Source organism: Salarias fasciatus, chromosome 7 (genome assembly GCF_902148845.1).
Source record: "Salarias fasciatus chromosome 7, fSalaFa1.1, whole genome shotgun sequence".
Classification (NCBI taxonomy): Eukaryota; Metazoa; Chordata; class Actinopteri; order Blenniiformes; family Blenniidae; genus Salarias; species Salarias fasciatus.
The window spans coordinates 27,243,816-27,269,934 of NC_043751.1; the positions used below are offsets into that span (position 1 = coordinate 27,243,816).

At 44.9% G+C, this 26,119-nt stretch overlaps 2 protein-coding genes across 3 annotated transcripts; one reads left to right on the top strand and one right to left on the bottom strand.

Annotated features, from left to right (window-relative positions):
* Positions 1 to 1,599: 1,599 nt before the first annotated feature.
* On the top strand, positions 1,600 to 11,662 carry ttc38 (tetratricopeptide repeat domain 38). 2 transcript variants are annotated; one of them, XM_030095524.1, is made up of 15 exons: positions 1,600 to 1,672; positions 2,431 to 2,508; positions 2,648 to 2,729; positions 3,312 to 3,483; positions 4,593 to 4,766; positions 6,114 to 6,189; positions 6,541 to 6,660; positions 6,756 to 6,815; positions 7,021 to 7,059; positions 7,554 to 7,635; positions 8,248 to 8,413; positions 10,135 to 10,294; positions 10,763 to 10,836; positions 11,146 to 11,247; positions 11,343 to 11,662. In XM_030095524.1, the coding sequence occupies exons 1-14, from the start codon at positions 1,643 to 1,645 to the stop codon at positions 11,231 to 11,233; spliced, it is 1,401 nt and encodes a 466-aa protein (XP_029951384.1). In that variant the 5' UTR covers positions 1,600 to 1,642; the 3' UTR covers positions 11,234 to 11,247; positions 11,343 to 11,662. The 2 variants fall into 2 exon arrangements, with proteins under 2 accessions (XP_029951384.1, XP_029951385.1); XM_030095525.1 differs by lacking the exons at positions 1,600 to 1,672; positions 2,431 to 2,508; positions 2,648 to 2,729 and adding an exon at positions 2,839 to 2,862.
* An 85-nt stretch (positions 11,663 to 11,747) lies between these two features.
* Positions 11,748 to 24,858, bottom strand: tspan33b (tetraspanin 33b). Its single transcript, XM_030095526.1, has 8 exons — positions 24,712 to 24,858; positions 21,769 to 21,826; positions 20,739 to 20,866; positions 20,569 to 20,643; positions 17,937 to 18,032; positions 17,405 to 17,533; positions 13,878 to 14,039; positions 11,748 to 12,327 (listed from the first exon to the last, which is right to left on the bottom strand). The coding sequence occupies exons 1-8, from the start codon at positions 24,805 to 24,807 to the stop codon at positions 12,259 to 12,261; spliced, it is 813 nt and encodes a 270-aa protein (XP_029951386.1). The 5' UTR covers positions 24,808 to 24,858; the 3' UTR covers positions 11,748 to 12,258.
* Positions 24,859 to 26,119: the final 1,261 nt, after the last annotated feature.

Consider the following 26,119-nt stretch of genomic DNA (forward strand, 5'->3'; position numbering starts at 1 on the left):
GCAATTCTCCACCGATATGAAATGAGCATGAGAATGAATTTGTCAGACGACCAGTGGGACGAGAAGCAGTCTTCACAGACTCACCTGCTCTGTGTGGCTTTTATTCTCATTCAGGTCAGCTGGTAATAAAGCAGTTCGCTTTAATGGACCTTTATACAGACCGTCTGTGGAGTTTTGAGTCTGAGAAGATCTGGTTACAAAGACATTAAGTAATCTGATTTATATCTCCTGATGGAAGCTCTTCTATCTTATTGGATTTGTCCTATAATGTAATCCTGTTTGTGATAGTCCAGTCCATCCAGGGGTCAGAGTTCAGTCTATCCAGAGCCCAGAGCGGCCGACATTCACTCTGGTCTGAAAGTGTTGGCTAAAAGCAGTGGTGTTACTGTGAGATCATAATCCATGCTGGTGGTAACGACACCAGATCACGCCAGTCAGACGTCACAAAAATGTAATTTTCGTTCGTGTGAGTTTGCAAAAACTTTGTCTGACTTGATCTTTTCCTCTACGAAGGGCAGTGACGTGTGATTACTTTTTTCAAGAAATGAGTAAAATAAGGGATTACAATTACAGTAATTAAATTCTGGTTACTTTCCTGAAAGCAGGCTGCTTTTACTTAACCGTGATTTTGTTTTGTGAGACTCTCATGACTGAAGTATGAGCAGAGCGGCAGTCGTAAACAGCAGACATGAAGTGACTAACAGACACCGTGGACCACCAGAGAGCAGGACTGTTTTAATGACTGGAAATACTGACGTTACATTGAGTTTGACTGATTAAAAGTTGAAAAAAGGATTTTATCTACAGCAAAATCAAATAAAGGAGTATACACAAAAAAGATCTGTGTTTTAAACGCAGACATAAGTTACCCAAGCGATTTATTTTATTAAAATATGGTAGATATAATGAGCACAAAGTTAAAAGATTTAAACTAATAAAAAGTTCAATAAAGAAACTTTCATTTGATTCAGTTTTATATGATGGAATATGCAGAAAGAATGGAATCAGGCTGAAAACAACCCTATTGCTTTCGGCATCATGTTTTTGAAAAGCTTCAAAGTTACTTTTGAAAATAAGTAATCAGTAATTCTTTAAATCTTTACTTTCTTGGAGAAGTAATCAGTAAATAATTGCCGTTTGTAAGTAACTTGCCGAACACTGTTTGTTACATGTCATGTTCCTGACCCAGGCCTTAATCAAACATTTATTTATCCCTGCCATTTGATTTAATTTAAGATACAATTAATCGGAAACTGTAAAAGTGCCTAGAAATGACTGTGCTGTGCCTGGTGCTGTGTAAATAAGGCTGGAATGAACTTAAAATAAGAAAATTCCACTTAAAAAGAAGTCCTCCAAGATGGGACTGCAACACGCAAAACGGAGCAAATCATTTAAAAAAAAAATACAAATAAAATCCCATTTATGAAAAAATGAATAATCAGACTGTTATCTTTACCTGAGTCCACCTGGAGGTACAGTATGTATCCGAGTAAAGTCTCAGACTGTAAACCTTTTACAACGTCTGCACGTGCTCGTATTGTGAAGCGGAGCCGTGAAGACGGACTTCCTGGAGGGTTTTCCATTAACTTGACGCGCCTCGGCTGCAGTCCGGAGCACAAAGTTTGGAGTGTGTGCAGCAGGAATGATCGCTTCGAGCTTCAGGGACTGTCAGGTGAGAGATGAGCTGAATTTACCGCTTCTGCCTGATTTTAAAGCACCGCGAGGAGCGGAGGGCGGATCAGATGCGTTATTTGGTGTTTCTGGTGCGTAATTCTCCGGATCAGTGTGGGTTAGAACGTCTCCCTGTCGGAGTTCAGCTGAGGCTGCTAAAAACATCTGCAGCTTCCTGTCCAGCTGTGCGTCATGTGAACGAAGCTGGGTTTGTTTTGCAGTAGCAGGGGCGCCTCTAGAGGGTCAGTGGGCAGTGGGCACAGGACTGTCTTTCTTTCATATTTATTATACTTATAGTTTTTCTTGGCTGAATCATTTCTGATTATTTCTGTATTTTATACGCAAACATTAGGTTTCTTCTTTGTCTCTTCGGTGCACTTATTAGTTATTTAAGGTGCAGTGTAACATTTCAGATTTTTTAAAGTGAAAACTATTTAGAAATATCTTTTGAAGTGTGCAAAATTGAGTGAGCCACTTCCTGTTGTTAAAGCAGTTTCAGCTTTCTGAGTTAATTCAGTTCTATAAACGAATTCATTTATTTCCATGCACTGCAGCTCACCTCTGTGAGGCAGGACTTCATGTAATCAGATTACAGAGAGACGGTTTCCTCAGGGCCACCAGGTGAGCCTCTGTGGAGTCCACCCTTGAAGATTTGAAACGAGTGTCGTCTGAAGTGCAGGAGGGGAAACTCCTCTGTGGCAGCATGTTGGCGTGTAAATTTGAACTTTGATGCATGACTTGGTTTTTGCATCCTGACAGGCGTGGAGAGCGGAGGGCCTCGCTTTGTCCACCAGCAGCAATGAGGCCTGCAAACTGTACGATGCAATGCTCACACAGGTAGCCTGACACACACACACACACACACACACACACACACACACACACACACACACACACACACACACACACACACACTCTCTCTCTCCATACACACTTTAATCTTATTCATCTAATCTCTCATGTCTTTACTTTACAGTATGTTAAATGGCGGAATGATGAAACCCTGGGAGGACTGGAGGGATGCATGTCTGCCATCCAGGCCGCTGATCCCAACTTTGGTAAAGAAGGATGGAATCAGACGTTTCTTAAATCTTTGAATAAACACGTGACGGGTCACCTGCTCCTTTCACCGTCGGCTCCATCGACATAGAATGCTGACGTCACGCTTCATCTCCATTGGTTGATATAGTGGTAAAAGCTTCCAGACTCCTTTTAAAATTCATGTTGATGCACAAGAAAGAACATCTTGATAATAATGGTTTGGTTTTGCAAAAATGTACAACAACAAAGAAAAGTTTAAATTTAAAGGTCATTAAGGCAGTATTTCACTGGTCCGGCCCACTCAAGATGAAATTTGGCTGAGGCCCCTGACCTGATGGAAATATTCTAGATTTTATTGTTTCTCTCAGAAATTTGCTCTGAACTGAACTGGATGCCCGCTATTGGCATCGTCTCGCACTCTGAGTTGCTTTTGAGTTTTAACTGAGAGAAAGTAAGTCAGAGTTTGTTTCTCTGTGTCTGCGGGGGGATTAGAGAGCATGTGATTTTGTGATTTATCAGTTTATAGCTGAGGGAAAGTTCACTAAGCGCAGGGCTTCTGTGCTTCTGTTTGCTCCTGACTGCTGTTCTTTGTCTCGTAGTTATGGGAAACGTGATCAGTACGGGTCTGGAGCTGGTGGGCACGGGCAGCTCCCCCCGGCTGGACGCCCGCCTGGCCGCCGCCGTGAGCCGGACCGTGGAGCTCGCCAGCAGCCAGGATATCTCCCCCAGGGAGCGGCTGCACGTCAAAGCCATGGAGCTGTTCTCACGGGGGTGCGATCAAAAGCACGCAGTCCAAACAGAGGGATTTTAAAGCCGCGTAATTCTCACCGTGAAAATAACCCCGGGCAGTGGTTTTCACAGTCGGGGGGTGGGCCTCCCCGGGGGGGCGGCGGCAGGGAAATATCTGGGTGTCAGATTCCTTCTCCCAGCATGACGCTTCCCTTTTAATTTTTGAGAGAAATTGGTGATAAGAAGAAGGAAGTGGAGAGTAGAACTCATAATTATTCTGTTAAAGCACGCATTTTAACCACCGAGTTTATTGGAAGTGCGATGGAGACATATTAAAATGATGAAACGAGCTTTAATGCAAAGCATTATGAGGAACATTTGCAGATTATTTAAAGACTTCTTTCAAACTGAAAGCATATAACTATGCTAATAAGAGTTTTTATTTCTATTTCTATAATTTTTTTTAAGTCTACCACATTAGACACACGGACCAACGATGTGTGCACGTTTAAAATGCGATCATCATGCTGAAGTGCAGTTATATCTACTGTTTATTATAATTGCACGTAATCATATTACCCTATTATGGGTCTCAAATGATTTGCAAAGTTTGATAATTATTAAAATAACAAAGCACTTTGCAGTTTTTGAGAGAATTTGGTACAAAAAATTCTTGTACTATGATAATATTAAATACCCTATGATTAGTGTGTCACATAATGAATACATCTGTTTTTTATTACTCTAGTAAGTCCATTCATACGTTATTAACATTGAATCAGACAGAGATAAAGACCACTGCAGGAATTTTTAAATTAAAGGGATTCCTTTTCTACATATAAATATAACACAGAACTTCAAACAAACTCTTGTTTTTCATCAGGTGGTCTGCATTCATTCCCTGAGCAGCTTTTTGTCTGTATCTAAATTTCACCCAGTCTAACAAGTTATATTTGTATTTTGTCAGCAGCGTCTTATTTCCCCACAGTGCACTCACATATATACTTCAATATTTTGTCTCTGGATATTGTCTTGGAGGATATTTGTGATTCCCTCACGAAGAATATTGGATTCTTTGATTCCCATGGTACTCTCATTCTGCATCCTGGAGCTGTGCCTGCCTGCTTCATAATGTTGTTTTTTTCTTTTAGGAATTTTCCAAAAGCCTGTGAAGTGTGGGAAGATATTCTGGTTGATCATCCCACTGATCTGTTGGCCCTCAAGTTTGCACATGATGGTTACTTCTACATGGGAGCCCAGGTCCCGATGAGGGACTCCGTGGCCCGGGTGCTCCCCCACTGGAAACCACACATGCCCCTGTACAGGTACTGAAGACTTTGACCTCTTATTAGGAATGTTATGGGAGGTCAGCTCTTTACTTTACAGAAACATTCAAGAAAATAATATTTGCAAAGGAACACACCCTAAAAATGAAAGCACTGAGTATGTTTTAAAAACTCCTCCAATAGTTGTTTCATTATGCATGTTTTTACAAACTCAGCGTCTGAGGATAGTTTAATAGCAACACGGTGGCGAGCTATGGCAAAAAATTTGTTTAAAAAAAAAAAGTTCTATTTAATCTATTTCATTCCTCCTGACCGCCAGGGGGCAGTGTTGAAAGCACTTGAATGTTCCCTTCGCGCATGCGTAGTTCGAGTATGTACGCTCACAACGTCACTTGTGACCCCTGGGTGACCCCGGAACAACCATAAGTTCCGGTCCCAAGCGCAGGTTTGGTTTCTTCTTTTCGACTTGCATTAAGTTCGCATACAGCTTGAAGAACACGGGACGAGTCCGTACGGCATCACGAAGCTCCGTCTGCTGGCAGCTTCAGCACCGGGCTGGTTGGAGCAGCGACGTGAGCTGCTAGCCCAGTGATCTGCGTTTGCTGTGCAGGCGGCATGTCCTTATCGCACCAACCTTGTTCACTCAGCTTGTTTGTGCTGATGGTTCGGTAGCTGAACGCTAGCCGGGCTGCTCAGCTGGCCTGGTGGCGTCCCATCCGGGATTCATAGAACCGTGGTTACTTTCGTAACTTTCGTTTTGCAGCTATAATTGAAGATGTTGAGTGCGAACAACTGTGCAATCTACCATGTCTTGTTTTTGATAAGCAAATTACACAAAACCTGCTAGAAAAACCCCTTTAATTTCTAAAAAAATAAAAAAAAAATGCTGTGATGTTACAATCTCTCAAATGTCCTCTTACACTATTGGCGAGTTATTACGTCATGATTACGTGATAGTTTTTTTTCAATGCAGATAAAGTGCGGCGACCTGAAAAAACAAAGGGGTTTTAGTCCAGAATATGTTAATTAATGTGTTGTTTAGTGGCGAGGTGGGTGAGGGAGATAAGGAGAACGCCACTGCTCCTGTTTTAAAGACTTCATCCATTTTGTTCTTTGTGCAGTGTTCATATATTTAGGCTAATGTATTGTGCGTATAATGGGAGTGGGCGGCTGCATGCAGCTGTAACATATTCAGTGCACATCACATAAACTCAGCAGTCAGTATACAATGAGTCACAGTGTTATATTGACCACTTCTCTATTCAGTTCTCCGCACATTTTCTTTCTTTATCATCTTACATAAAATGCACAGATGAATAAAAGTTCTTTCAGCCTGATGGTTTTCTAATAAAACACTCTTCTTTTTTTTTCTCGATGTGCTGTCAGCTATCTAAAAGGATTTTACTCCTTTGGTCTCCTGGAGACTCGTTTCTATGACCAGGCTGAGAAAGTGGCCATGGAGGTGAGAGGTTTTTTTCTCCTCCATTATATTCTGTTGAACACACCGTCGCCAGTTCTGTTTGTGCCACTTCAATTCTGCAAGTAATTTGCTGTCAAAGACCAACAATAATAAGCAGCTCATCCAGACCTCGGCAGCCCCGCTCTTCTGGGCCGAGTACCTAATGCATACCGAGGAGCCGGGATTAAAACAAAAAGGCGAGGGAAGGGGTCACTCCGAGACAAGATTGTTGAACAAAATGAAAGATAGTAGCTGGGAATTCAGCACGCAATCATTTTGGAAATGTCATTTCACCCTTGCCGAGGGCAAAATGGATTTCCTTTCTTTCCTCTTGTTTTAAACTCCCGTGCGCAGGGTCTGGCTCTGACTCCCGATGATGCATGGGCCGTGCACGCCGTGGCCCACATCTGTGAAATGAGGGCCGAGGTGGACAAGGGCCTGAAGTTCATGGAGAGCCGAGAGAAGGACTGGCAGGTCCTACTTTGATTTTCCTTTTTTTTTTTTTTCCCATGGATCCATTTCAGTGACCTTGTGAAGCGCCTCAAAAGATATCTAATGTTTAATTCCAGGTGAGCGATATGCTGGCCAGCCACAACTATTGGCACTGGGCTCTGGGCTTCATCGAGAAGGTAAAGACCATAATGAGGTTTTTTCAGTCGAGTGAATTGTTGGCACTCGTTTGTGGAACTTGTATTTATGATATCGTTTCCCGGGGGCAATTTGAAGGCTGGAGTTGATTATTTTTGCCAGATTAATTTGTGTTTGCATCGGTGCAGCACGACTTATCAGCCTGGCTTATTTTTCCCTCTTCCTCCCCTCTTCCCTCCTCCGCAGGGGGAATACGAAGCCGCCCTGCAGATCTTCGACGATCAGGTCGGTCTGACTGGTTTGATGCTATACCTCTGCGAATCCTTTCAAGAAGCCTGCCATGCGTGCAGACACGGGGGACGCAGACTAAAAGCAAAGTGTTGTGCTTGTTGTGTGTCAAGAGGGCAAGTGTGAGCAGATGGAAGTCAAATCCATATGAAGATGTGAGAGCCCCGGATCCACCCACACCCATTTCAGTGTCAACTGCCAGAGCCGATTATTTTTTCATTCAGACGCTCTAAAAATAGCCGAGGCGTTCAGAAAGCGGAGCCCCTTTGATGTCCTGTACCTTTAACAAGAACATTTCGCAGCGTTACTTACGGCCGCTGTAAGTTTGAACACAACAGAAATTCTTACATCACGTTCGCCGACGTTCATGAAAGTTTAACGGAGCGCGCCGGGGGAATCCAACAAAACACACGTGTTTTTAAAATTTGATTCCTTCTGAAACGGGCCGTGATGTGACGGGATGGTGAAAGCGGTGCTGTGTTTTCCCCTAGGTATTCCGACACTGTAAAGCCTCAGGATCCATGTTGGACACTGTTGACTCCAGCTCCCTGCTCTGGCGGCTGGAAATGGAAGGTACGAGACGGGAAGAAGACAGAAAACGGCGATACCCATGAAAACGCTGCAACAATTGTTAATGTGTTGCTAATGGGCGGACGGGCCGCGTTGGCATGTAATTTGCGGCAGCTCAAGCCCATGTGGTCCGACGAGGAGCCGCTAATGAGGCGAGATAATCTCTGTTATCATACTTCATTAATCGCAAACTCAAAGTGCTCGCTTGGAAATGAGTGTAATTACCAGGACCTCCAGCCACAATTTCCATTGTTTTTCAGATTTTCCAGATGAATCGGCGGCTTACTACCTTCAATCTATGACAACAATACATTTAATTAATCTAGTTCTCAGTATTAAGACCTGGAAATGGTATGATATTATAAATATAAGGCTCATCTCCTGGTGTCATACGGAGCTCTGTGGGAAACAGGAGGAGGATGTAGGATGTGATCTGCAGGTGTGAGGAGAAGCGGCAGCCAGCGACAGGTGCTCGAAAGTGCCGCCGCTCTACAGGCTTTTCGTAGCGTTTTGGGTTTCTGTTTGAAAAAAAAAGTTCATAGCTGTTAAATTCCTCGTGTTCTGCATGACGGAGGGTGTCCTCTCATGGTGAAGGTAAGCTGCTGCACGTTTCAGGTGTGTGTGTGAAGGAGCGCTGGCGGGAGCTGTTCCAGGTCACTCAGCGTCACACCGACGATCACGTGACCTTGTTCAATGACCTGCACTTCCTCATGGCGTCGCTGGGGGCCGAGGAGAGCGCCACGACCCGCCGTCTGCTGGAGGGCCTCCAGGAATTGGCTAAGTGAGTCCCTCGCCACACACCTCCTCGCTCGCCTTACATAAGAGCGGCGAGGGGCTTATGTAAAAGCGAGGCAGGAACACGCCTCGGCGTCGGAGCGAGATGGAGCGAGGACCGAGAGTGGAGGGGTCTCCGTCCCGCCGAAGCAGCTGCTGCCTCTGTGGAGATCCGTGGTTGAAATGTTCTGACCAGGAACAGCCTGTGCTCGCCACACACCAGCTGCCTTTTAGAAAAAAAAAAAAAGGGTTTTAAAGATGTCATGTTTTTTTTAAACTGGTACATTTATTACATAATAACTTAAAAGTCAAGAAGTTCTCTCCTCGGTTCAACTTGAAATCCTCGAGAAAGGTTCAAGTGTGTCATCAGACTTTTAACAGCTTCAGAATTAGAGGATTCGTTCATCCAGAGGTTAGAGCCCCTCGTTCCGCCCACCCTGCCCCAAACTCCACAGATCGCTCCTCCTTTCAGACGTCTATTAAACAATGGAGCAAATAAACCGAGCGTCATCAGAATTTCACTTTGTAGGGCCTGACTTATTGAGACACTAAACTGCACAGAAACAGATTCCACTATCAGTTCGGTTGTGTTCTGATATCTTTGTGCAACCAGAAGCTTCTCGATGAGGGTTTCAAATGTTTTACGCCAGGAGTGTCAAAGTGGTTTCAGTTCAGACTAATTTCATCTTGAGTGGCCCGGACCGGTGAAGTAGTCCCATAGTTACCTTTAAATTCAAGGTTTTTTTTGCTCCGCTGTAGATTTTATTTGATTAAAATGTCTATTTTCACGAAAGACTAAACAGTTACTGTTTAAAACAACTACAGTCTCACATAAAGCCAATTTTAATGAAAGCTTTTAGTGCAAAATGCAGTGAAATGTCCAAAAGAAGAAAAAAAAAGAAAATCTCCTTTAGCTGATGCATTATGAATGTTTGAACAAACTCAGTCTGACAGCCTGGCTTTGAGGCCAGTTTAGGAACAACGAGTTAACTCAATTTCATGGCAGCATCGCTGACTTCTTGTTGTGTTGCGTCCGGATTGGAGTGTGTTGCGACCGGTTTTGGAACCACACACCCTGTTTCAGGCCCATGTATGATCTGCATGAATCGGGCTCGCTTCTGTGTGTGTGTCTGTGTGTGTACGGACGAGCGATCGGCTGATAAAACGTGACGGACTGGAGGCCTGTCCAGGCTGAGTCCTTCCCCTGAAGCTGAACAGACAGATGAACTTCCTCTCACTTGTCACATTCACCACTGAAGTTTAAAGTTTCTCGACGAGCAATCGAACTCTTAATTCAGTCTGAGTTCACATTTTTAATTTTCTGCAAAGCTGCTACTGCATGGCTTTTTATTTACATTTAATTTAAGTCTTCACAACACATTAATCCTGCTCAGACACACAGAAGGATTTTTCTCTTTTAATTATTTGAAGGAACCGTGTGGCGATTCACATCATAAGTTATTTTTTTAAAACCCTTTTTTCAGTAATTGACAAATTATAAATGTAAAATAACTTTTTTTTTGTGTGCATCAGTTTCAATTAAATACAGCATTGAACCATAAATGATTACGTTCATCCGTCAGTAGTGCAACTTTGGCATTGACCCAGTGTGTGAGGTATTTAGATGAAGATAGCTGAAATGAAATAGAAGAAAACTACTGCTGCTCTCCTTTTCTAACCAAGATTTTTTCTGTCTTGTTTTTTTTCATTCTCCGTCCTCCTACACAGGGAACCGGGGGACAATCAGCAGCACCAGCTGGCTCAGACTGTCGGCATACCCATGTGTCAGGCCATCATCGACTACAGCCACGGCGATTTCAAGCACGCCGTGGAGCGCCTGTACCCGCTACGCTACCGCATGGTGGACGTCGGTGGAAGCGATGCCCAGGTAAGGTCTGCGGACGGGAGCGAGACTCAGAAGAAGCATGAAAGATTCAAGAAAATCAAATTTCCAACCCAAACCTTGGCTCGCTGTTTACAGTTCACAAGCTCTCAGCCTTGAGGCTTTGCTTTCTTTGGATATCATTGATCATCGTTATATTAGGTTTTTTTTTTTTTTTTTTTTCTATTTATTTATTTACTTGAGCCGGAGGTGAGGAGTGTTGTGTGTAAAAGCTACAGCCTTTCGGTCCAGAGAAGATATCATGAGAACGCGCGGCGCTGCGCGCCGACGCATGAATTATGAATCCTGGTGATGGATGCTGATGGACTCGCTGCGTTTCACGTCTTCAGAGGTCGGAGACGCCGATCTCCGATGTACATAGGGTCTGATGCAGAGCGGGCTGGAAAGGCGATCCGCTGTGGGGGGGAGGGGGGTTCTGCTTTCACTAATGGGTTTGTGCACTTTTGTTTACAGAGAGATGTGTTCAATCAGCTGCTCATTCATGCAGCCATGAAATCGGAGGACAAACACCATCGCAAACTGGGAAGGTGAAACATCACACTTTTTACCAGATTTTCACAGCTTTGCATCTCGTGCCTGTAGATGTGAATGTGCTGAGAGGTCGTGTGAGAAAGCTCTTGCATTATTCCGAACATTGGATTTCATCATGAGATGATCTAGCTTCTGCAGGGACTCGTGTCCACTCCGGTTTTCTTCGGCTGTGCTCGGGCTGTCTTCGTGCTCCCATTATGTCTGTACCTCGCGTTACACTTTCATTATTGATCTGGCCGGCCTTTCAGCTCGTAATCTCTTTGAATCTGCGGCCGTCTCTCGTGTTGTGCTGTCGTTCCCCCCAGATGTCTCGTGGTGGAGCGAGACGCCGTGAGGCCCAACTCCCCCCTGACCCAGCGTCTCATGCAGAAGGCTCTGGCTCTCCACGACTAGCGGCGAGAGGCAAGGTGCGCGGCGCCGTCCCCCCCCCTCCCCCTCCCCCTCCCCGTGCAGAAAACATCAAAGCGGGGCTGTAAACTGATGTGCTGTGTTTGACTTTCAGACGCTCGGTGCACTGGCGGGAACTTGGCGCCGCTGTCAAGGCGGCTGAAACCTTTCATGCAGGAAGCTCGGTGTCCTTCAAGCACCACGAGCCGAAGTGTTCATTATTAAATGATCGAGAAATAATAAATAGCCACATGAGCTGTGGCTGGGAAGTTGTTTCACACCATAATAGTTTTTAATTTAACACTTTGACGTCTTGCTCTTGTGTTTATTCTCTCCTCCGCTGCGACTGTTCACACTGCAGTTGATACTAAATGATCTGAAATGTGACTTAATGGAGACATTTGGCTTGATTGTTGCACAAAAACAAACAGCTTTAAAAAAAACATCAATTATCCTCACATAGCATGATATAAAATACACATAACAGGATATAAGGATGAGTTTCAATGTGTAATGTTCATATATTTTATTTTTAAAATCTTCTGTATTGAAATCTTTGTATTCTGGGGAACAGATTTGCATTTGACTGACAGGACGAAATGCTGAAGATTATTGTACAGCTTTTGTTAATGACACACTGCCAAAGTGTGTGTGCTGCTTAATGTGAGCGGATAAGATATAAACATACAGCGGATTTCTTCTGCGATTCAGTTGATTTAACTCAGTTTTATTACCAAACTTGTCACATTTAAAAAATAAATACTTTCAAGGATTCAATTTTGATGTCGGCATCAATGTCAACACACACAAAAAGAAAAAGCAGCATAATGAGAGGAACGCTCTGCATGTGAATGAGCGTTCCGGCGTTCGCCAGCAGGCCGGCGGCGCGTTGCGTCATTTACTGTCACATCGCAGCGATACGGTGGCGGCGGCGGCACACAGAGATGTCCTTGCTTCCTGTCAGAGCGGCTGAATGGAGCACGGCGAGCGAGATGTTTTCTCCCCTTCTCCTCCCTCGTGGCGGCCCGCTCTCACAACACCGAGGTAATCTCATCTTGGATCTGAGAGATCAGGATCTGGGACAGCACAATGCCTGCAATCTGGAGGACAGCGGCAGCCACTTTAGATTAGAGCGGAGACTCCCAGCTACTGTACAGCCTGTACCCACAATCCCAACGTCCCTCACCAGGCTGCTGCATACGCTCATTGTTTTCAATGGAAAGCCAAATTACAACAACTGGAAACTCATGCTCATGTTTGTTTATTCCTGTTAAAGGGGATTTGGTGGTTTGTCTGGTTTAGGGCTGATTTTGGCCCACGGGCCCTATGTTTGACACACCAGACCTGGACTTTGATTCAAACCGGAGTGGTGACAGAGCAAAAACAGAACTTTCCAGCGCTATAGTTCAAGTTTGAATGACTTTGCTTTGGCAGCCAATTTGATAATTCAGTTTGAATTGAATCACTGCAGCAAAGATTTTTCTGATTCTACTTTTTTCACTTCATGGTTTTTGTAAAAAGTTTATTAATTGCGAACATCTTTAGAATGTATTTCTCTGCCTGTGCGTGGCCCCCGGGTCAAAAAGGCTTCGACGGCCCTGCTATTAGAGCCAACTGTGAAGCACTCTTCACACAGAGACAGTTTGGTGGCAAACACAGTCGAAGCCAAGCTTTTCAATAATTAATAGTTTGAGCTGAATGTGGTCTGTTACACTGACAAATCCAATAATGGTGTTTACCAAGGATGTGCAAGACTAGAAAGAGAAGTTCATCATCAGATTTCCCGCACATCAAAGCTGCAGGAATACTAATGCACTTGTTCTGAGGAGACTCTGTGGGCGACTTGATCGCTCTCTGCTTAGCAGAATCACCGGGGAGCCAATCAGAGACGAGGCTGAGACCGGCAGGGCTGCAGGAAAACCTGCCGTAATATCACCTGAAACACTTTGATAAGCAAATGGCCTAATTAAAAGGTAATTTGATTTCATGGTCAATCCAACATCCTGATTCGTACAAATCGACACCACTTAGTGCTTTTGGGATTCAGGTGTCAGGATCGTCTCTCACACACACGATGTTATATTATTACATGCAGATTTCAACCTTGGTTGCAGATTAACCTGCACTTTCGATCTGGAGCTATGTTATAAATGAATAATGTGCAGTTAAAGTTTCATTGTCCCGCTGTGCCTAGTTATTGCTGTCTAGGTATAAACCTCCATCTTAAATCACTTCTCTTCCAGTGGCCTCACGTTAACCCTGCGCCTCATGTTGGTTTCCTGTAGAATGTGGCGTTTTTTTTTTTTATTCATTTGTCTGCTTTAGTGAAAAGGTAAAAGGAAGAAACAAAAAAAGCTGTTGGACGCTCACAGATGGATGTTTCTATGTGGGCTGCTTCAAGTGAGGACCAGCGTCCTGACGGATGAGGAGTGGCCCAACGCTCTGCAAATTCGCCTTTGAGGAAGCCGATGGTGTCAATATGTCGATGGCTTGATGCTCAATCCAGCGGGCCTCCAGTTGATGCTCGTATTGACCGTGTGTGAGCTTATTTAAGATGAAGCTATAGAGTCGACTGATCCCGAGGTTAGCGATGGCAAAACACTGCGGCCAGTCCGAGTCGAGCACGCCGCGATTAAACTCGTGAGGTTACCTGAGGCAAGGCCAAGCCCAGGGCCAGAGCGCCCACCAGCAGCAGGTGAGACTCGATCCACATCACGGCTCTGTCGGCGCAGCCCACCGGGTAGATCGACTTGTTGGCCTCCAGGTGTTTCTGGGTCTGAACCCCAAAGCCACACATAGTGTTGATCACTGTCTGTGAAGCAAACGAAGAACGGATCAGGAGGATTGTCTTCATCGCCTCATCAATCAAATCTTCAACATGTCTTTGCACAGCTGTTAATATCCTGATTACAACCAGGAGGCTGTAAAAAGTTGATGACTTGAAGCCAGTTTTAATTCTGCAGTTGCAGGATGCTGCCAGCAGGTCGCAGCACTGCATCAACTCCTGCACCATTTAATTAATTGATTTTTTTTTTCACCCCCTTTCTTTCTTTCAGCCAAGAAGAAAAAGGTTGCTGTCATGTGTTTCCAGTGTAGCATGATGTTTAATCAATGGAAGCGTGATACTTTTACATGAAATCCTCAGTTTGTTCATGTCGGCTTTGGCCTTCGAGCTGTATTGTTGCTTCCAAGATGTGAGATTAGACTGTGATATAGTGTGCATCTTTGTGTGAGGGCAAATGCACGGATTCATGCATGTGTGAGCGCTGTATTTACATATATACGGTTCGTGGGCTTGCATGAATCCTCATCTGCACGTGTCTGTTTTATGCATGAGGATCATTGCTTCGGTGCAAAAAATGGAAAAAAAAAAAAATCGTAAAACCTTCAGGACTTGAAATTTGAAGCAGGGAAATCATCACTGCCAACACTGCAATAAAGGCTGATACTGTTACTACAGGCGATCTTTCACTTAGCATAACAACTGTGGGTACTGCGTGACGCATGATGGATAAGAATGCTATGATATTCTGTCTCGATGCACCGTCTGGATTCATCTTACAGTTTATTCCCATGGCGATAATGTTATTCTGCACCTTTCTTCAAGATGCAAATCGTCTCCCGGGTTCAGCAGATGAGTCACTCAAGACATTGAAAGTCACACCACAGTCGTTGTGGCTGTGCTTCACAGGGGCGGAGCTGGTCAGTCATTATCAGACCGGTCCGGTGTCTGTCAGCCTCCCGAACCCCCAGGAAAAGACAGCAGTTTGTTCCTGCGTCTGTCTGTCGCCTCCGGGCAAAGCGCCACCGCAGATGCTGCTTTTTTTTTTTTGACAAAACCTGTGTACAAATCCAGTGTCGGAGTCGTCAAAACGCTGTTTGACGCAGTCAAACAACGCCGGCTGAGTTATTTCTGCATCCACAAGCAATTACCTGCTTTGTCTGTCACAGAGATAATCTGGAGAGGTATTCATTCCACTGTATTTCTTTTAATTAGAATTGAACAGACAGACTGTGCTAAATCAGTACTTCTGACACGGGGAGTGTGTGGCAGCACCTTCTCAAGGAATTCACGACAAAAATGTCAATTTCCAAACTGCTTTTTCTGTCAGTTGACGAACGCTGCTGCAGCTGTGTTGAAGCGTCTCGGTTTTTGATCAATTTGTCACTATTTTTCATAGATGCAGCCTGAAAAGCAACTTACTGATGTTTTCAGTCTGAACCGTGCAGAATGTGGTCTCACTGTTGAGCCATTTTGGTTCTATAAGCCAAGATTAACCCAAACTTTTACCATTTTAAACTCAGAGGCAGTTTCAAGAACGAGCCGTACTTTCTCCAACACGTGCGCCCCGATGTCACGAGGAGAACTGTAACCTTCATGCACCCAAACAGTCGGATGCCTGAGGAAGTAACGACTGATTAGTGTGTGTGTGTGTGTGTTAGTGTGTTAATCATTAGCATAATCAGGTAATTTATTTACTGTGAGCAGAACACCAGAGCCCGCTGAATGCCATTAGACTGTGAGGTGAATGTATGTTAAATAAGTCCTTGAATTATCAAATAATGATGACTATTAGTTACACTGAAGCCCGTGACTCTTATTTTAAAAGAATAAACTTGACGAAGACATTATTTAAAGGGAATATTTCTTCAGTGACAACAGATAATGGGATGATTTTAATTATTTCTAAAGTCATTTTCTTACTTAAATATGTGTTAGGATACACTTTAAATGTAAATTCTAGAATTTAGTACTGTGATAAATGAAATAAATGCTGACTCACCAAGTTTTTAAAAACATGAGAATTGCTGCTATAAGCTTTTTTTTCCATCGTGTCCATTTGTGTCAACTTGTTTGCTTTTGTGCAAATGGAACGTCACATTTATGTGAGAAAAAGAGGTTAGAGTTTGTAAAGTTAGGCAGAAAAACGCTTGTTCAGAACTGAAGGAAAACTAGTTAAATATATAAATATATATATCAGTCTCATTTAGTGGCTTCATGTCAGTCAGAAACTTCTTCTTATAGCTAACATTTTGTAAGCTGCCCTTTAATGAGGAATTGTCTTGATGCTGAATGTGTAATTAGTCGTAGTTTTTTTTATAAAATGTTAGTTTATATGAATGTACAAAGCTATAAACAGACGAGAACAAAAATAAAAGCGCTTCATGATCTGAGCAGCATTTTGTTTTCAACAGAATTAATTCAGAAAATGTTGACGTTAAAGCTCCAGTCTGTTTGCTGACACATGAGCTGCTGCGCTGATGTAAATTGTGAACTTTGATCAGATTTGTCACTTCTCTTCATCTGTGTAGCAGGTTAATGATGGAAAGTGTTGTTGTTTCTAGCTTCAACCCGATTAAATTAGCTCTGATTAAACAGTTTATCTGTGTCGTTTTGCATGTGGGAATCATGCCAGAGTCGGAGGGGAGTTTAAACTTTGTGCGCGAGGTCACTTTTAATCATGTACTGGCTTCATCGGTCAGAGAAGTATTTCTAATTGTCGCATTTTGCAAGCTGCCTTTTCATGAATAATTGTTTTAATGAAGAGCGTAATGAGCAGCTTTTATGAAACAGTTTGTGTGTTTGGGTTCGAGGCGTCGATGAGCGCCTTTTTGTTTTCATCCGATGCTCGTCTGACAGTTTTCATCTTAATTCCACTGCTAAAGGAGCCTCGGTCGGGGAGGCGCTGCTCACAGGTGATGCCTGTAGATCTGAAAACCTGAGGACAGGATGTGAATCTGACTCATTTAATTACTGAAAACCAGTCTTTTTATAGCAGAAATCCGGCCAGATGCACCTTAAGTTTTAATGATGACTGTATATCAGTTTTTCATGAAGCGCTAACGAAACCGGTGCAGCAAAGGATTCATGTTTTTAAAGTTTGCATATTGACGTTTTACACACACTGGTTTTATTGATGTAATTACAAATCTAAGCCCTGCTAAATGAACTGTTATTCTTTCTCTTTATTCATGGTTAAGATGTTTGGAACACTTGAGCGGTCGAGGGCCTGATGAGAGCTTTTCCCCTGAACCGCGATTTTCTTTTCATGCTCAACAGCAAGTTCTCGAGGGACGAGCGCTCCAAAAGGAGAGCGTGTTAGCATAGCCCTGCTTTCAGGTGGTGAAGGTACAACTCTTGCATGCAAACATTTTAGCGTAGCAGAGAAGACAGACCTCTCCGGGAACCGGGGTGCAGCAGGAGTACGGCACGGCGCAGCGTTCCGAGCTCGGGTTCTCTTGTGTACAATTAAAGTAGAGGTTCCAGGACCAGTCTGTGTAGTTATTCCACCCACAGCACTCGAACTGAGAGGAGAGGGAGGGGAGAGTCCAGCACAGGTGCGTATATTTAGAAACATGGTCAGAGTATGAAGTGTACATCCTGCCAGCCTGGGCTTCTCCCTCGGGAAAACCCGGCTCGTGAGCGTGCCAGTTTGTGCAGATGGAAGGAGGAATATCACATGAGGAGGCCCGCCGTGCACAGGAACTGCACCGAGCACGGAACTTCTCATGTGGAAAAGCCTCACCAAGGCCGGGCGATAAATAAACATCAGACTTGCTGCTCTGAGGTCGCCGGCTGTGGTTTGTTGGTTTAATGCGCAGCCGTATTCAATAAACCACTAGCTGTGATCAATGCCAAGGCCCGCGTGATGCGGATGGCTACAGACAAAACGCAGCCACTCCAGGTAAGTGGGGCCGGCCAGAGCACCTCTTTCTGGATGTAATCCATCAGGTTCTGCAGATCCAGGTCATCCCGGTAGTGAACGATGGCTTTCTTCACAAATTTTCCCAGCGCGTCCCGTGTCTGCGGAAGAGAGGGGACGGGGGAATTTACACAGAAAAACTGCTTTAATATCAGCACTTTCACATTTTAAAAAAATGATGTCTGTTAAGTTTTAATAACTTCATTTGGATAGCCAGAGGAGAACTATCTCCGAATGTCTTTATGGCTGGGCTGTTAAGGTGCTGGGCGACACGCTGAAGCCTCCCAGGGTTTCTGGCGCAGTTAATTACTCGGGGTGCGTTTATGGAGAGACGTCCGTTGGGCGGAACGCTGTGGAGAAATCCTCTCTGAGCCCGGGACGGATCATATCGGGGATCATTTCAAAGCCAAGTTAAAACGCTTTCTGAGAAGTTGTCAGGCTTGTATTTATGCTTAATCTGGCGGCTTTAATGGGACTATAATTGTCATTTTCATACACAGGAGTTACGCATGGCTCTGTGCTGCTTATGTATTTTTTATTAATGGCCATCGAGGGATGCATGCTGCAAAATTAGTTTCTAAGCCATAAAAGATACAGCATGTGCAGCATTACTATTCTATGCCCGTGTATGTCTCTGTGAAACCGAGCAAACAACACTACATGTCTGAAGGGGACATATACTATCATCTTATTTGCATGGTGTATGCATATTGTGGGATGTATCGGAGCCAGACAGCTGTAGAAGAAGAACTCCTGCTGCAGGAGTGAAGCATGCATAATGAAAAATAAGAAAACCCACTTATGCCTTTGAAATCAATCCATTCAGTGCACAGAGAACTCATGCAGGTTGTTCCTCACCGCCGGTGGATCAGAGCTGGAATTTGTTGTTTTGATGTGGGAATTCTCCGACACTTTGAGGTGAATAAACAAAATGTACTTGAAATGTGAATGCGCTGATTTGATTGAATGTTACGTAACGGGGATTTCAAATAAATTCAAACTGTGAGGTTAAGCCCATTATTTTCTCTCCTCTCTTCGTCCATAATAATATCTTCGTTTTCTCAGTATCAGTGAAGCTTTGCATTGCTAATATTTATATCATTCCGTCTTCCTAATCGGGTGAAAACAATGGGTATAGAGACGAGTTCAGATGTAAAATATGTTAATAGGAGCGCGGAATACTAATCAGCAGCTGAACTTTAAAATTTCATGAGACTTGAACTGACTGAGTGTTTTGCTGAAGGCTCTGCGAGACGTTCGTACTGCCGACTGCTGGAACAGGTTATGTTGACAAATACTCCGAGCTCTATCAAAATAGCCCAAATATTTATCCCCAGGTGATTTTTACTAAAACGTGGGAGGATTTCCACCGCCACGGTTCCCTCTCTGTGTTCCCGTGTTTGCGCGTGGCGCCGTTAGCTGGTGGGCTTTGGAGCCCACTGTCACACTCTGTCATTAGCGGCAAAGTCTCCTTCAAGGGATCTGTTGAAATGGAACATTTAGTTCCACTTTGAAGTGCCGAAGCATTTGAATCATTTAGCGGGGAAGGATGCTGGGAGGGTTGTTAAACTGCTCTGTTTAGCAGCAGGCAGTCCGAGCGCTGACAGGGAACACGGGGGAGAGGGGAGCCGAGGTATCGTCAGGCACCTCGTGTCAGGACCCGGGCGCCGGGCTTCTGCTCCCACCGGAGCCCTAATGGGATATTACTCAAGGAGATAAGTGGATGTTAGGAGAGGGAGTTTTCCAATCCCCGCCGGCTCTGAATCAATCACTCTGCTCATAATTGGGGCTGTGAGATATACATAGGCATGGCTATAGCTGCTTATTTGTTCAATGTTATTGTGTGTTTGGTGACGCCGAGGCTTTCCTTCACCTTTCAAATGTCAAATACTTCCAAGTTACTGATTATCCTCTAACTGCCAACGATTTGCCGGCGCTCAATAAATCAGCCCGGAAGAGAAAAAGAAGGCTCAAATATCATGCAGGCAGCAAATAAAAGTCTAGAAGGAAAGTGTCGGCGTGTTCAGTGTCACTCTGTGTCGACAGAGGCTCCTCTGAAGGACAACGCATTTCCACAAGCTCCGTGTCACTTTGAATCCGGCGACGGGACAATGCCGTAACACCCCCAACCACAATAAACCCTGATTGATGGACTGCTGGTGTTTTTCACCCCATTCAACCTCAGTCTGGAGTCACGGCGTCCTCGCACTGCCGCCGCGGAAGAAAGACGTCGTTCAAGTCCCTGCAGAGAGACGGGCTCATGTTTTTTTTTTTTTCCTTTTTAGTCAGTCCAGAAAATAAGCCGGACGCATTTGGAGGGTTTATAGATAGCGACGCCGACACTGATTTCCACCTGCAGTATTGCTTTCTCCGAGCATGCTGAGCTGCACACACCATTTCCCCTGTGGGGCGAGCGGGTTGAGATCCCCGCCTTATTAGGTCGTACACAATGTAGTTTGGAAAATGTGCAGAATGTGCCAAAAGCCGGGAAAGAATATACTGAATCAATGGCGCTCAGGGTCGATGGCGGCGGTGTCACTGCGGAGGAGAACTGGAGACCGAGTGTGACCTTTCAGCGGCCTCGTATTAGAGAGGAACTCAGCCAAAACGCTGCATCGTCTGAGAGGCGGCGGATACCTGATCGGAGTAAAAGAATCCCAGAATTGCAATAGCGAGCTGGGTGAGGAAGACCAGCGTCAGGCTGAAGGAGAACTAGGATGAGAAGAGAGGGAAATATTAAGGTTTCAGGTTTGCCGTTGTGCCCAAAGACGCGAGGCTGTGAGTGGAGCGCGATCCGGGGCGATTACTGTCTTCAGGAGGCGAATGTTCTCCCTCAGGGCTCCGATGCAGCCGCAGAAGGTGATGAAGAACATGACCACCCCCACCACAATTAGGATGACAGCCGGGTCGATCAGGAACGTGTCCCGCACCGCATCTGGCGGGGAGAAACGGGAAAACAGCATCTGTTTAGACGGCCGCCCACCTCCGCTCCCGCCCACTCCGTTTCCACCCTCATTTCACGTCGTCGGCTGAATTAATTCCATCCCGAACGCCGCTCTCTATCCTGCATTGTCCCCACCTACACCAAGCTATCTTCATTCTCTGAACTCTCCCGTGATTTAATGAGGATTATGGGAGATGCGGCGGCGTAATCAGCGCGATGAGCTCAGGTTAATCTTTTTCGTGGTGTGCATATCGCAAATTAAGGTGAAACTCAGGAGGCCAGGTAAACTGAGGGTAGAGTCAGAACCCAACCTGCTGAATGAGGTCGCGTGGCGCCGAAGCTTTGGTTTCCGTCCACAGCAGAAAACATGAGTGAGTGTATCTGGTGGACGTTTCTGCTTTCACCATGCAGCAGAAACCATGGCCGGACGGGAGTTATTGTTACCAGTTTTCCAGATTCATAGTTAAGTCTTCACAAATAAAATCAACAATTAAAGCCAAACACAAGGAGAGACTAGACAAAACACATGGTACATAAATACATGATAAATTGTACTTTAAAACTCAAGTGAAGCAGCAGGAAGTCACACTGAGAGGCTGAATAATTCAAGAAAACGTTTAAATATTCAGTTTGGTGATCCAAAGGAAATAAAATACTTATTAAATGGGCTGGTGAGAAACTGGAAAAGTCTTTTTAAATAGGCCTGCAACAATAATAACTGCTCATTATACCTTATTTACTTCACATTCAATTTGAAAAATCCGTTTTTAATGGGAAAAAATAGAAAATAAAGCTCCACATATTTCTTTCTTCTCGATTTCTAGTCAAATGATTCTGAAAATCCAGCATGTCGGGAACAGAGATGCAGTAAAATGTGTGGAAAGTGCACATACCTGTAGCTTTCTGGATTTTAGCATAAACTCCAATGGCAACAATCAACAAAGAGAAAACCTGGAAAGAAGGAAATGTATGTATATCAGCACAGCATCTGTGTGTTTTCACTTTATATTCTGACTTGCTGTAAGATTCAGCCACATGTTGCTGTTAAACTCCCATCAGGCACGTCTACGTTTGTTTTCTTGTCGCAGCAAAGCCAATAACATGCATCAGCTCTGAAATTCATCCGGATTTCTCCTTCAATCTAACTTGTTGCGGAGAAAGTGTGTTTCTTCCCGCCTGTCAGGCATGACAGGAGTGATTAGATGAGGGACTTGAAGCCTTCCTGAGGTGTTGAGGATGCAGAGCACCTGTTTAAAAACAGGGAGGAGAAACTAACACAGCATGCAGCCTGTTCACGTTTGGAGCGAATTAACGTCAAACCAAACTAAAGGAATCATTTTCAGTCCACTTCAGAGTTCTGTGCAGAACTTCTGCCGCTGAAAACGTCTTTCTTCACTTCTGACAATGAATTATCTCATTTCTGGAGAGAAACCTTGACACTGGTTCCAGGAATTTGTGGTCATTGTTCAGCGAAGGCCATGTGTGTGAGCATCACTGCAGTGATATTGCTGGACTACGTGTTGAAAAGCAGCTGAAGCTGTGTCTTCAGCTTTACCGGCTTTACGCGACAGAACGAGTCGAATTACAGCTTCCAGTTGATTGCGTTGTCGACATAGCTTCCCTTCCTTTATTTGATTGTTTTTCTCACCTTGAAAAACACTCTGTATCAGCCTTCGGACGCAGAGACAGTCCCTCGTCCTTACTAATGTTACGTTTCAGCGAACTGTGATTCTGTCTGATTTGATCGATCTGTTTTGTTTGACGTGAAGTGAAAAGTCTGTATTGTTCCTCCGGTCGTCGTCTTACTCGCCACGATCTACAGCTGAAGCGGCGTACTTTTTCTTTGGCTGTCGTTCACGTCCAGGAAGTGTTTTATATACTGAGAAGAAGTGAAGAGTTGCTGTAAAATGGTATATTTTACTACTTTGCAACAGACGATCGGCCTTGACAAGACGCACAACAGTACGTGGATGATGCACATTTTCTTTGGATCTACTTTTTTTTCAAGGTTTTTGAAGGCACTTTTTTCTCATGGTGGGTATTGTCTGTTTTGTTTGTGTGTGTGTGTTTGTGTGTGTACCTGCAGCTGTGAGTTTTCCGCTGTGTGTGCGGGTGGCAGTGTGCATTTGCAGCAGGAGACACACTTCCACGCTAAATGTATTCCGGCTCTGTTTTCAGGCTTTTCAAAAGGATGAATCGGGCTTCTCCTGGCGGATTGTGTGTGGAGGTGAAAGCCAGCTGAACTGAGCCACGGGGACACGGGGACAAAGACCTGATGGATTAGGCCTGCAGTGTTCACTTCTGAGCCGGCGTCTGATAAACAAAGTCAACACGGGCTGCTGGGATGCAGTTATTGCTGATTGGCTCTAAACGCAGTCGGCGCTCGCATCCTTGCTGTTTTTGGTGTAGGACTGGATGAATGGGGATAGAGCGGAGGCGTAGCTACGGACTTGAACGTGCTCGAGTTAATATGTGGGAGGAAAGTGGAGGGAGTCCAGGGAAGTCCTAACGATGCGGGTGGAGATCTGAAGGCTTGATGGAAGGTTTAATGGCTGATTCACAGGCTTCTCTTTACCTCTTTATGGCTTTTTCTAACAATCCCCGTCACCAGTGAGTTTATTAACTCAGCCATAATCTGTGTTTTCACTATAAAGAATCCACACTGATTATGTTCTGGAGCTGAAGCTCTCGTATATATTTGACTTGACAGCAGTAGAAATGTGTGTCTGCTGCGCCCGTTCAGGTCAGATCAGGCTGTCGAACCGCGTCACGATCCAATTCATTGCTTTAGCTTTTTCGGCCATTTCCCTTCTGCTAATCCTGCGTTTCATAGAGTCACTTTTCCTTTCCAGTTGCCACAGAAGTGACATCCATCACCAACACCGGCTCTGTCCACGGCGCGGGAGCGGCTGAACAGACATTCCGCTTCATACGCGACTGATATCAATCTGTTTGAAGGATGGAGCGCGCGTTTGGCTCAATGCCATCAATTCATCCTCCACTATGAAGCTGTTTAACTATTCATCAAGAGGAGATGCGACGTGGGAGGAACTCTTTTTTGAGCAGCCTTGGAAAGTAAAAATGCGTGTAATTTGTTTGTTTTCAATTCTTTGCGACGCTCGCAAGCATGTCGCTTCAATTAGCAGTTCGTCTTCATAACGTGTGATGGGAAACAGCCGCCTCTCATAACCTCCAATACAGCAGCAGTCATGAGTCTGACAGCAAAACGGAGTGTCTGGACCTGTCAGGCCGGGCGGCGCGGTGCAGCAGTGGTTAGCACGCTCATCTCACAAATAAAATAACCCGGGTTCAAGTGCCAGTCAGGAAGACGGATGGATTTTACATGATTGTTTTACTCCGGGAAAATCGAGTGTCACCTCCTGCTTCAGCTGCGTTTCCATTTCCACTTCTTGCTCCAGCAGTCACTCTAAAAACTGTGCAGTCATGTTGCGAAACAATTCTGCCTCCATTACAGCTCAACTGCAACTTCCCGGTTCCATTTGGACGCGCGCTAAAAGCGCGCCCGTCTGCTCGCCAGGTGTTTTATAGCTCGGTGTGACTCAGTGCTCAGCTGATTTGATAAGAATGGGAACACTCAACATTCGCCAGAGTGATGTATGCACAGTCTGAGAGTCCATATATAACCGTAGTAAAGCAGGAGGCGGTGGGAGGCCGGCCGCTCTCACCGTCTGGACGCCGAGCTGGATCACAGCTCTTCGTTTATTATTTAAAAGATATTTGTTTGTTTGTTTCTCTTTGGAGCACATTCTCTGATATTTGGTGATTTGTACAGATTCTTTCGTTGTCCGTGCTGCAGGAGGAGAAGCTCTACTCACCCAAAACAGGAAGCTGAAGAAGAAGAGAAAGTATCTGATCCAGGGGTTGACGAAGGAGAAGGTCTCAGCCCGGTTCAGATTCTGCTTCCTGTCCATTGCTTGCTGCTGTTTTTACCGTCCTGAGCGTGAAGTCGAGCTGAAATCGGGCCCCAGTTCCTGCCCCACCCTGCGTGCGCCCGGCCGCCATGTGAGTGTGTGAGCTGGGGGCGGCTCGCTGGCTCGCCGGCTGCCGGGGGTGTAGGTTTATGACGCCATGCCCCACCATGCTGGCGGGACCCAGAACTGTCCATGCAGGCTGACGGGTCACATTACACAAAAAGTATGTGTGGCTGAGTGCAGCTGAATGGCCCACGCGCTCTGGCGTATTGTCAGCCCGCTGTGAGTTCGCAGATCTTCTTTCACCTCTGCACTCGGTGCCTTGTCTCCTTCTGTTATGTTACAGAACCCACATCCTCCGAGCAGATTGCACTCTCGCTTCGGTATTAATGTTTATGGCTTCTGAAAGGTTTGTGTTCTCCTCCATAAATTGCAGCTTCAAAGACCGGCGTGTCTCTGCAGAGCATAAAACACAACGACAGCTGACAAAGACTGGACAATGACGTCTCCGAAACCATAAATCCAATCACATCAGCCATTCTGCTGTTTTCCCTGCACTGCAGCCATTTGCATTCGGGATTGAATCTGCAGAATTTCAGCCAAATAATCTAATGAATCAGGAAGAGAAATAATGTCAGGCCACCTATTCGATGATGAGATTTGGATGTAAAGTTGTGCTGATAATGGAGCGGGGGATGATGGATCATCTGTCACGGAGACCAGAGGGATTATCCGAGGATACAGTAGGAAAACTTGTCTATAAAGTTAATGTAAATGTATAAAAGATTCAGCAGTGGCTGATTGAATTTTAAATTCATGCTCATATTTCAGGAACTGAACTGTCCTTGGCAGCCGGAGTGCTGCATCTGAATACTTAATCACATGGTTGTTTCTTTTTTTAATTCTTTTTTTCTAATCTAGTGTCTCCTGCGAAGGGACAGAAGGACACTGGGTCCCTCAGGTATCCTGTACCTTGCCAGAGGAACATGAAGAATTAGTGAGATTGATCTCTCTCGCTCTGTATTTTTTTTTTAGCTGGGATGCACCAGTCAGAATGCACTGGGCGCACGCTCCCGCTCTCGGGTTTCTGCAGCGTAAACTGCAATCAGAGCTCGGAGCGGTGGGACACACGGTGGAGCTCCCAGTCAGAAATTGGGGCAGAGTATGTAAGCTAGTTGCATAAAGATCTTGCTTAATTTTACATTGCAAGGTTGCATAAAGCCGCCAGATATAAAGTGGCAGAGGCTCCCTCCGTAATTATGTAACGTCTCGTTGAACCTCCTGCACTGTAAGAATAGTACATTTAGTGATT